Source organism: Triplophysa dalaica, chromosome 24, assembly GCF_015846415.1.
Source record: "Triplophysa dalaica isolate WHDGS20190420 chromosome 24, ASM1584641v1, whole genome shotgun sequence".
NCBI classification, from domain to species: domain Eukaryota; kingdom Metazoa; phylum Chordata; class Actinopteri; order Cypriniformes; family Nemacheilidae; genus Triplophysa; species Triplophysa dalaica.
Genome location: NC_079565.1, coordinates 1745967 through 1757193, shown reverse-complemented (window position 1 = coordinate 1757193; position 11227 = coordinate 1745967). Strand labels below are relative to the sequence as shown.

Below are 11227 nucleotides of genomic sequence, written 5' to 3'. Positions count from 1 at the left end.
TGTTTCACCTGTGTGCTTCAGTTTTTTTTTTTTTGCATTTAAACATGTGTAATCCAAACATTTCAGTATTTCTCCAATCAGTCTAGAATAATGAATTTCTTGCAAAACAATAAAAAAAACAATCAACCTTTATTTATCTCATAAAGGCAAATAAACACAATTCTGTCTTCTGCGTGCAAGTATGTACATTCAGACACCGAATGTCTGAGAAGCAGATGTCTTGTCAAGGATGTCGTCTTTGTAAACTAGTCCTTTTAGCTTCAGGATTTCAGTTCATTTTCCAGTTTGAAGATTTTTGCTTTTAGGGTCTTCAGCTCATTCTGGACTCTGACCGTGCGTTTGTTGCTCTGTCGCACTTCCTGTAGCATCGCCATATTCTTATCAGGACTCGCGCTGAGCGTCAGCTAGTGAAAGCAAACACAAAATGATACAAACAAGTCATCTCTCATGACAAATAACAACAGAAAACAACGCAGAGAAATGATATAAATGAAATGACTCACTTTGAAAAGTAGTTTCTCCACATCTTTGACTTTCTGCCTCAGGTGTTTGATGTCAGTCTTAAACCCCTCCACCTCCAGGGCACGTCTCTTCTCCAGAGCTTCATACCGTTGAGTCATCAGCTGAAGACGCTTGGCCATCTTATCAGATCGCTCCTTAACGCACACAAAAATCACATGATCATTTAACATTAATGAATGTAAATGAACACTATTGATAAAAGACTTTGTTTGTTTGTGTACCTTAAATATCTCTCGACCAACATCTCCCTCTTCTCTGATCTGGGAGAGGTCAGTCTCTAGCGTCACACACTGCTCTCGGTACATGTCGGCTAGTTTATGAGCCTGTTTCAGCTCCTCCTGCAAAGCCTACAGGGAAAAACAACAAGCGCTAAACCAAATTTTTCCCTTTAAACATCATTTCTTACAATTGACATCAATCTCTAGTCTACATGACAATTTAAAACTCTTCCAGGCTTTTATGTCATGTCAAACTTGGAACACGTGTTTGACATGTGACCCCAAAACCCAACAGATTGTGAAGTCTGACCCTGATCTCTTCTCGGCGAGTCTGGCTGGTCTCTCTGCCGGGCTGTGTGAGAAACGGAGGCTCTGTGGATGGAGGCCGCTGCTCGGGATGACTGTGGCTCTCTCTGAGTCTCTCCTGACACGAGTCCAGCTCACGCAGCAGACGGTCCTTCTCAACCATCCAGCCCTTCTCGTGAGCTCGACTCTCAAACTTCAGCTGCAGAAAGTCTTTGGTGCTCTCGTACAGAAGATTCTGTGTGCGCTGGAGTCTGACGGGACAGAGCGACAACATGAGGGTCTCAGCTAGGCCACATCAGAAAAATGGAAGGATGGATTATTAAACGTACTTGTCTGTGAGGGCTGTGATTCCGTCCTGGTCACGCTTCTGCTGTACCTGTCTCTCCTCCAGATGAATGCGTCTGTCCTCCAGCAGCGCCTCCACCTGCTCTTTAGCCAACCGAGTCTGCTCTTCCATCTGAGCCTGCAGCGCCTCCACCTGGACACATATGAGATCAACATCCATAAACATTTCAGTCAATTCCTTGATTTATGTATTTAACAGACCAGATGTACATATCGAGGATACACACACCTGCAGCAGTAACGTCTGGTTGTCTTGCTTGTGTTGCTCTAAACTTCTAGCATCTTTAAATGATCTACTGCTTCCTGTAGTATATCCCATAAGCACATGCAACTTGATTAACTTGTGTGACCTAGAATACTCAAAGTTTGAGAAGAATAGAGAGGAGTATCCAACCTTTTGCTGATCCAAGCTTTGAAGGTTTTGCCACCTTCGAATCCTCCAGTGATCTCGGCTGGATCTTCTTCTGAGGAATAGTCACCTAAGAACCAGAAGACAAACAAAACCCATCAAGAGCAGCTTCACACGCACCTGAAGTGTGATGAAAACATCAATGTTTTAAACCTCGTGTGGAGGTTCGCGGAGAAAATAGGTGATCTCGCCCGGATCCGGACCCACGAGCGCTAAAAGATGCTGGATCTTCTTCCGGTCCTCCAGCTCTCTGTGATGATAAATAAACACTTTAAACTTCAGTACGTGTTTATATCTGAACTCGCTTGAGGATGATGGTGGACATCGGACCTGATTTTCAGCCGGTCGTTCTCTGCGTACAGACGGAGCGCTTGCTCTCTCTCCTGGAAGAGATACACCTGCATATCACTGAGAGCTTTCTGGAGCTCCGCGATCTCCTCCTCACGCTGACGCACTTCCCACTGCAACTTGTGCTGCAGAAATACGCACGCATTATTAAATTGTGAGCTCAACATATTGTCAGCATTATATAAATATTATGAATGAATTATCAAACAACACAAAACATCATTGTTTTTTCATCTGCAATGTCCCACCTGCTCCTCAGCGCTGCCTCTGTATTTCTCCAGCATCTGCAGCAGGTCTTCATGTTCTCCATCAAACTGAGCCACCTTTTGTCTGTAGAACTCCAGCAGCTCACGAGACGGCCGCAGGTACGCCAGACGCTCAGAGATGGAGGGCAGAGGAGACTCACGACTGACACCAACACAGAGACGGGACGGGGTGTTTGCACATGAGCCATACTAATACCATGACATTATTTGAATAACCTTGGAATATGGTGTGAAAGCTATGTAATCAAATAAATAAATATGATAATTATTCTGCACTGTTTTAGAAGTAACATTGTTTCTGTAAGAGTATTCCACAATGATCTTACATAACTTGTGACACAATTGAAGTGAGTCAAATTGTTTTATTGTAGTTATGCTTTAGGTTTTACAAAGAAACGAGTTCAGAATAGTACAAAAAGTATATGATGCCATATTAATAATATGAATTTAATAATCTAGTATATAGCACAATGTAAACATGTACCTTTCTCTTTTATTCTCCTTTGTGGGCGGAGACTGCATCTTTAGTTTCAGTCTAAAATGAAAAAACAGAATTTAATGTGCTGCAATGCACGAGTAAATAAAATAAAAAACTAAATAAAAGCAAATGACCATTTTCTTAAACTTCAGTTCTGAATATATTTCATTAACTAATAAACTCTGTCTGAAGTAAAGAAGCTGCTTTAAAAATATAATGTTGTCATGTGTTAAGGTGTTTTGACACTCTTCAGATCATATGTGTTCAGTTTGACACGTTTGTGGTTGCCATGTAAACCGCGACGCTTTGCGGTCATTAATGAATACGAACAAAGCACAACCGCGGTTTATTAAAGCACATTTACTTTACATATTTAACATCACAGTTAATAGCTCTAGAACCACTTGTACATCAAAATAGAAATATTCACCTAAAATGATTCAATCACATTAAAATTAACAACTTCGTGGTTGTTTGTTAATCTTGTTAACATGCTCACTCGTCCTTTCAAAGGATTAGCTCGCGCTCACACATTTAACTAATATTTAACTATAAAATCATAATTATTTGCAATGCTTTTTGTAACAAAATATATTTAGTTTGTTAAAACATATGTTATTTATATGGTTACCTGCAGGCGTTCGTCCACATCAGTTTAAAAACACGCCGCCGGTTAGAAACCGGAAGTCTCTCCGGGCCCGTGCGAGTATTATAACATCATTGCTGCGCAGAATATGCGCAGAAATGCGCAAACGTATCCCCTGCCCCCGCGGACAGCGTCACTGACATCTCTAAACATTGCTGTATTGAAACACCCCCCCCACATAGGAGTTGATTCAGACACGAGCCACTCAAGGGTCTCCTGCGTCCTGCGTGGCCCGTATCGCTAGAAAAACATGTTAGGTGGCTGCTGATAGCATGTGAGATTATGGTTAGCAGTAGGAGGGGTTATGCTCAGGTCAAAGTAGAACCACTGTGTCGGTTTTTATCTTTTTTTACTTTTCGAAGATGGCGGGGGTGCTTTCTCAGTTGAATATGTTTAAGCTCGGTTGCAGATGCGTGAAATTGAGCAGGAAAACGACGACTCCTGCGCAGACGATGCGCCGCTACAGCACAGTGAGTTGACGTTTATTAATAATATTGACCAATTAACCATTTTAAATTAAACATAAGAGAAATGAACAAACATCCTAGCCATAAAGAAGAGTAGTAAAACTAGTTTTCTTTATAAGGTTAGGTTGTATTTTCAGTCTAGACAGACCCTGAATGTGTCCTAAAACTTAGTGAGCTACCTACATAGGTAGCAGTATTAGTGCGCGAGACAGTACCGTCAAAAAAGTGCAATAACGTTATATGCCCCAAATACTGACACACTTGAACTTTCACCTGCATTTGTATTTGCAATATAATGTTAACCCATAAGTTTCACTTTCCTTTTGCGAGAACATAGTCTAGAAGGGCGTGCTATTTAAATCATGAATGAACCACTTTGTCACCTGGGATGATGTGGCATTGTTGTGAAACATCTCAACTGGTTTGTAAAAGAATGTAGGTTCAACCCATCACCATTGTCAACGTTAACCTCAGGTCATCTTGTGTCGAGTCGACTCTTTTTGTCTACTGACTACTGACTTGTCACGTGTGTTCACAGTACCGTGGCTTGTTCGGGCTTCTCTTCGACATCGATGGAGTGTTGGTACGTGGCCGGACCCCCATCCCTGCTGCGAAGCAGTGTTTCAGGAATCTGGTGGATGGAAACGGAAACTTCAAGGTGCCCGTGGTGTTTGTGACGAACGCGGGGAACTCCATGAGACAGTCCAAAGCACAGGAGCTTTCTCACCTTCTGGAGGTGGAGGTGAGTCTCAACATACATTGACACTTGTGAGGTGGTCTTTGCTCTTATATCAGTTCAAAACCGAGGAGCTGTGGTCACAGGAAGGGCTTTTGATGTCGACAGGTGTCACCGGAGCAGGTGATGCTGTCGCACAGTCCCCTGCGGGCTTTCACTCAGTTTCACGACATGTGCGTCCTGGTGTCCGGACAGGGACCCGTTGTGGACGTCGCACACAAGTATCCTTTTCTCCTGCGATTCCTTTACGGTTGAATGTGATGGATTGCCATGGTAACGCATCAGGTGTGCGAAGCCTGAGCAATATTTTGACCTTTTGGACTTTTTATTTATATTGAAGGAATGTGTGCCAAATATAGACAAGGGCCCTTCTGGGCCAATAGGCACCCTAGCAACCGCATTGCGAGCGACACCCTTGGCATTGAAGATGCATATAACTTATTATACAACCTGAAAATACGTGTTCTCACATCCGTCTAGTTTGTTCTTGACTAAATAAACTCCAGTGTAGGTTTTAAGAACGTCGTGACCATTGACATGCTACGGGAGGCGTATCCTCTCCTGGACATGGTGGATCACAATCGCAGACCCAAAGAGATGGTGAGTAGAGACAAGTTGTGTTCACTTAGGGCTTTGTCCAGATCCTTAAAACGATCTCTTCTGCATTATTTCACAGATCCCTCCGTCCAAGGATTTACCACCAATTGAAGGTAAGTTTCAATCCTCTGATTTCTTTCTAACGCGGGTTTGTCTTTCTAATCCGTATAACGCCTTCATGTTACAGCCGTCGTGCTGTTCGGTGAGCCTATCAGATGGGAGACCAACTTACAACTGATTACCGATGTGCTCTTGTCCAATGGGAGGCCAGGAAACCCTGTGACATCACTGCATTACCCGCACATACCTGTACTGGCCTGCAACATGGATCTGCTGTGGATGGCCGAGGCGAAGAACCCGAGGTTAGCGTTTAACTTTAAACAACCTTTTTTTTGACCTCCCATACACGGATGTTAATAAACGTACTATTTGAATTGAAGCAAATAATGAGGACTGATATTTCTGATCATCAGATTCGGTCACGGCATGTTTCTCGTCTGTCTGGAGAACATCTATAAGAAGATAACCGGCTGTGAGCTGAAATACGAAGCTCTTATTGGGAAACCCAGTGTTGTGACTTATAACTACGCCGAGCTTCTCATCAGACAACAGGCGGAGAATCTGGGCTGGACCCAACCTGTAGAAAGACTTTATGCCATTGGGTGAGTCTTTATTAAGAGTGTCATCGGTAACGCTCATGGGAAGTGTTTTTCTTGGGTCTGTCGATGTATATGCGAGAAGTTTCAAACAATATTTTGCATTAAATAAGACCCTAATTATTCCAAAGTTTTGCTCCACTTACAACCGTGTTTCTCTCATAGTGACAACCCGATGTCAGACATATACGGGGGAAACCTCTATGACCGCTACCTCAAAGCCATAAATCACACCCGCGCCCAAGCACAAGCACACGCCGGAGACATCCCGTATGAAGTGTTCGACGATGCCAAGCGTTCTGGAGAGGTGTTGGTCGGAGGATCGTTCGAGCATCGTTTGCCCGAGGGCTGCAGCTCCATCCTGGTCTGCACGGGTGTTTACAACCACGATCAGCAGGACTTATCCTCAGACCCCGAGCAGATGGTCACGGAACAGCAGATTTTCCACGGTCACCGGGACTTCCACTTTGACCCCAGCCTCACGCAACCGTCCTTCCTGGTCCAGGACGTTCGGGAAGGTGTGGAGCGGGTTTTTGAGTTAGAAGGTTGGCCTCTGGAATAGGTCCCCTGTGAGGTGACGTGTCAAAACGAAATATAATTGATGTGCCTGTAAACATGAGAAGCGTCAGAGTTTGCTGTTCGCTTTCCCATTTATCTGAAATGAAACGGTTTTCCTTACAAAATGAATTTTTGTATAACTTTTGATCTTGACATCAAATCTGTAATTTAGTCTTTCAATTCAAATTGAGTTTTTAATCGTATGTATTTATGTTTATAGCAATGCTAACAATTCAATAATTTTTATGCAAAATTGCCATCTAATTCTCAAATTAAATTTTAGAAATATTTTCTGATTGTTTATTTCAAATTAAAATTCAAAACAAAAAGTTTGGGTCGGTGGTTAGTAAACCTGCTTATGACATACAGCTTTGACTCTTCTAGTGTTGACAATCTCAGATGCGAGATGCGATATTAGACTCCGTCCCAAATGATGCCTTCAGATGCCGCAGACTGATTCACATGTGACATTTGTTCAGGGCTGAATCTTGGGTTAAATTAACCTAGAAATAATGAACCTGTCTTCGGTTTGTCCCATGATTAATCGTGATTAATCGCATCCAGAATAAAAGTTTGTGTTTACATAATAATAATAATATATGTGCACTGTACATATACATTTTGTATTTATAAGTACATAAACAAACATGTATATATTTAGGAAATACTTGGATTTATACATTTATATTTATATGTTCTTTCAATATATAAACAGTTAATAATAATAATAATATATATATTTTTTTAAATATATACATGTATGTGTTTATAAATACGAAATGAATATGCACAGTACACAGACATATAGTGTATTATAACGTAAACACAAACATTTATTCTGGATGCGATTAATTGCAATTAATCGTTTAACAACCCTTCAATATTTGACCCAATCATGGGTCGAAACAACCCAGCTCTCTTTTTTACTTGATGTTTGTGTAAACGGTTCGTGAAACTATTTGTTTGTGAATTGTCACGTTGAATCAACAACAAACTATTTTCCTCCTTGCACTGTAGGGATTAGAGTTATGGGTTAGAAAAAACAGGGCATTAAAGAAACTTCATGTGACTTTCAGCAAGTCGTAATAATTCATGAGCATAAACTCTGAAAGCAATGAAAAACAGTCATCCGTGAAGCCATATGAGTTAATGAAGAAACAACCCAATGCCATTGCAAGAAAGAGTGTGTTACAGTAGTTCTTCTAAATCTCTGCTAACGAGTCTTGAATCATCTAAATGTGATCACTAGGTTTATATGACGCATTGTACCATTTGCACAGATCAATATTTGTGATTGATTGTCAGGGTCAGGCTGAGTTACACTGTACATTGTCCAACTGTGAATTTTCTGTCTCACCCTCATGTGAGCGCTGTATCCCTCCATCTGTTTTGACAACAGTTTGTGTGTGTTAAGGTTCATAACCTGTCTGATGTATTTGTTTGTTATTGTTTAATATCTATTTGAACACTTTTTTAACAGGAATAGTTCACCTTCAAAATGAAAATTCAGTCATTATTTACACACCACCTTGGTGTATGACTTCTGCAGAACACAAAAGAGAATATTTTGAAAAATGTTGGTCCCCCTTGACTTGCATTGGATTTGTGTCCGTACAATAGAATGGGGAGCAACTGTGTTTGGTTACCAACATTTTTCTAAATATCTTCTTTTGTGTTTTGCAGAAGAAAGTCACACAGGGGGAGTAAATGATGACAGAATTTTCATTTTGGAGATGAACTATCAGTACAATCAGCCTGAATTCATGGGAATTTGTATCAGCTATTAGAAAATAGCAATACTGAAGTTCCATTCCTCACCCCAAAGTTGGGCAAAAGCAGAACGTATGTTTCATGTGAATTAGCCACCTTGTATAAGTTACGAAGTGATTTCGTTTGTATAATAGAAATATTCCTCAATACACACCTAACACTATAAATTTACAGTTTTGTGTTTTAAAAAACAAAGAAAAGATTTATTGAATTTACTGTTTTTACCAAGTCTACATTGTGTACGACCTATTGCAGAATACATGTCCCAAAACTGTAATGTTGTTCTTGTATACACGTATACATTATTGTTTACAGAGTTATTTCATTAAACACAATTAAGTTGTCAGATTGTGTTTGGTGCCGTCCAATTTTTCCAGAAATTTTTCATCTTACATGACAAATGTGAGCCAGCGTCCTTATCCTTCGATCCGAGTGTAATAGTTCAAACTGCTATACTTGTTTTCCAGGATCTCAAACTTGTAAATGTCAGAAATATAACTATTCCATCAGCAGTCACATGACTTCTTCTCTGGATGCCGCCCTTCATCTACTGGATGAGAGTCGGAGTGTAAGAAAACGATGGGTGAATCTGATTGGTTGTCCTGATGGACGATGCCGCCGTGTCTTATTATGAGTTCCCGCGCCATCAGTTCGAAGGCTTCCTCTATGTTGTGGTGATTTTTGGCAGACGTCTCCAGCGCCGCCAGCGCAGTTTTCTGCTCAGCTAGAGTGCACGCGTCCTCGAACAACACCTGCCGCTGAGACTCCAGGTCACACTTATTCCCTGCAGAAGAAAAACAAAACGATTATAAGTTCTTGTCTGGATTGGAAAATGAGAACTAAATCCAAAAAAGAACTAAATGAAAAAATCCTCCCACCAATCAGAACAAAGACTGCATTGGCGGCTCCGTACTGCTCCACGCCCTGTATCCAGTGGGGAAGGGAGTCGAAGGTGGGTCGACGGGTGAGGTCGTAGGCGATCATGGCACCGTGGGCACTTCTGTAGTAACTTTGAGTGATGGTTCGAAAACGCTCCTGTCCCGCCGTGTCCCACACCTGCATCTGCTTTCACAAGTGCCACACAGATCTCTTGAATATACATTTTAGGGATGAAAGAGATAGTTAACCCAAATATAATGCAATAAGACCCAAGAAGCAGTGGTTTATAGTGCATTTTATAGCGGCTAATGGCGTTGTAGCATGACGCGAAGTGGCGTTTTAATGCTTTTATAAAACTGTTATTTCACATGCGTAGAAAGATTTCATAAAGTAAATAAAATTATATTTAGGCTACGTATTGCTGTCAGCCATTATAAATCGGTTATCTTATAACGGCTTAGAACTCGGTTCAGCCAATCAGAATCAAGCACCAGAACTGACGGTTTATAATTGGGTAATTTATAACGGCTTAGAAGTCAGTTCAGCCAATCAGAATAAAGGAACCAGAACTGACCGTTTTATAAAGTGTATTTTATAACAGCTAATGTTGTTTTCGCATGAGGCGAAACATCCGTTTCGCGAGGTCTTATTGATTTTATAAAACCTTTATTTCATACGCGTAGCAAGGTTTCATAAAACACAAGTAAATAAAATGATATTTAGGCTACGTAACAATTATAAATTTGGGTATTTTATAACGGCTTAGAACTCAGCTCACCCAATCAGAATCAAGGACCAGAACTGACTGTTTATGATGAAAATTCTGACCCTCGTGTCATTTGAACCTTTTTGACCTAAATTTTAAACATTTTGGTAACTTTTGGAATTCCCTTGCATGAACACAAAACCATTTCTTAAAATATCTTCTTTTGTGTTATTCAGATGAAAGTGTCAAGTTTTCAATGACATAAGGGTGAATAAATCATAACAGAATTTTATTTTGTATTGTATCTCTTTAAAGAGCTCAGAAACCATTGGCTAAAAGGAAAAACTGTCTTCACCTTCACTTTTTTGCCATCGATGTCTATGGTGCGAACGGTGAAGTCCACGCCGATGGTGTTGTGTTGGCTTTCACCGAAGACTCCAGACCTGAAGCTGTGGACGACGCAGGTCTTTCCCACGTTGCTGTCACCGATCAGAACGATCTTGAACAGATAGTCACAGCAATCCTCAGTTTCTTCACCTGCGGACTGCATTTCTGTAATAAATACTTCTGGAGCGTTCTGTACAGATCTCATCAATCATAAATCCAAAAACAGCACAATATCAAAGGTTCAGTGGCTTTTCATCCATATCTGTAACAGACCGTCTCCAAATATATCGTCATACTACTTGCCAACAAGCTGACACTGAGTCACATAGCTTTCCTCCACCCTATCCTTGACTCGACTGCCTCAAAGGCAAACAGTCACGCCCGCCTACCTGCGTCTGGAGGTGAGACGTCCAGTTCCCGGCCCACCTGCACCAAGGCATCTCTGGGAACTGCAGTTTGTTTGCCAATACAGCGATCTGTTGAGAGAGAAAACATTACGAGACGTTCACGCTGCATGTTTGGGAGGCTTGGCCTCCTTCTCAGAACCGTCTAACCTGATCGGGGAGTAAAACAGACGAGTTTAACACGTCAGTTCCATGTCTTACGGAGTTAGACACTACGAAGTGAAAGCATTGAGGTGACCTTTGCTCAGTAGAACAGGATATAAACACAACTCACTCAGACTCACACCTTCCTGATCTAATGCATTCAGACCCAGATCAGATCTGATGTATCTGTAACAAAGACAACGAATGATTAATACAGATCCCAGATCAGGTGATCAGTCTGACTGCCAGCCTATAACTTACTTCTTAACCCCTTACTTCAAATATTAAGTAAACTTTAGTCAAGTTTAAATATATTTTTAGTAAAATTTATATACTAAGTATTCTAATATCAATGTAGTAGTAGTATAACCTACTGTTTTAGTAT

The 11227-nt window shown here is 41.1% G+C and overlaps 3 protein-coding genes across 4 annotated transcripts; 1 reads left to right on the top strand and 2 right to left on the bottom strand.

Moving 5' to 3' along the window:
- Nucleotides 1–112: 112 nt before the first annotated feature.
- Nucleotides 113–3646, bottom strand: ccdc77 (coiled-coil domain containing 77). The gene is made up of 12 exons (XM_056739551.1): nt 3524–3646; nt 2899–2949; nt 2397–2556; nt 2131–2273; nt 1954–2050; nt 1786–1870; nt 1621–1694; nt 1376–1524; nt 1051–1297; nt 744–869; nt 504–656; nt 113–404 (listed from the first exon to the last, which is right to left on the bottom strand). The coding sequence occupies exons 1-12, from the start codon at nt 3541–3543 to the stop codon at nt 261–263; spliced, it is 1449 nt and encodes a 482-aa protein (XP_056595529.1). The 5' UTR covers nt 3544–3646; the 3' UTR covers nt 113–260.
- A 75-nt stretch (nt 3647–3721) lies between these two features.
- On the top strand, nt 3722–8668 carry hdhd5 (haloacid dehalogenase like hydrolase domain containing 5). Its single transcript, XM_056739553.1, has 8 exons — nt 3722–4008; nt 4544–4747; nt 4850–4962; nt 5248–5341; nt 5418–5451; nt 5526–5700; nt 5812–6000; nt 6160–8668. The coding sequence occupies exons 1-8, from the start codon at nt 3901–3903 to the stop codon at nt 6554–6556; spliced, it is 1314 nt and encodes a 437-aa protein (XP_056595531.1). The 5' UTR covers nt 3722–3900; the 3' UTR covers nt 6557–8668.
- Nucleotides 8669–8807: 139 nt separating this feature from the next.
- Nucleotides 8808–10988, bottom strand: LOC130413990 (ras-related protein Rab-19). Of its 2 annotated transcripts, XM_056739576.1 has the most exons (5): nt 10973–10988; nt 10684–10770; nt 10263–10451; nt 9201–9387; nt 8808–9106 (listed from the first exon to the last, which is right to left on the bottom strand). In XM_056739576.1, exons 2-5 carry the CDS (start codon nt 10732–10734, stop codon nt 8829–8831), a joined length of 705 nt encoding a protein of 234 aa, XP_056595554.1. In that variant the 5' UTR covers nt 10735–10770; nt 10973–10988; the 3' UTR covers nt 8808–8828. The 2 variants fall into 2 exon arrangements, with proteins under 2 accessions (XP_056595554.1, XP_056595555.1); XM_056739577.1 differs by lacking the exon at nt 10973–10988 and having other exon boundaries at nt 9201–9384; nt 10684–10940.
- Between the last annotated feature and the right edge of the window lie 239 nt (nt 10989–11227).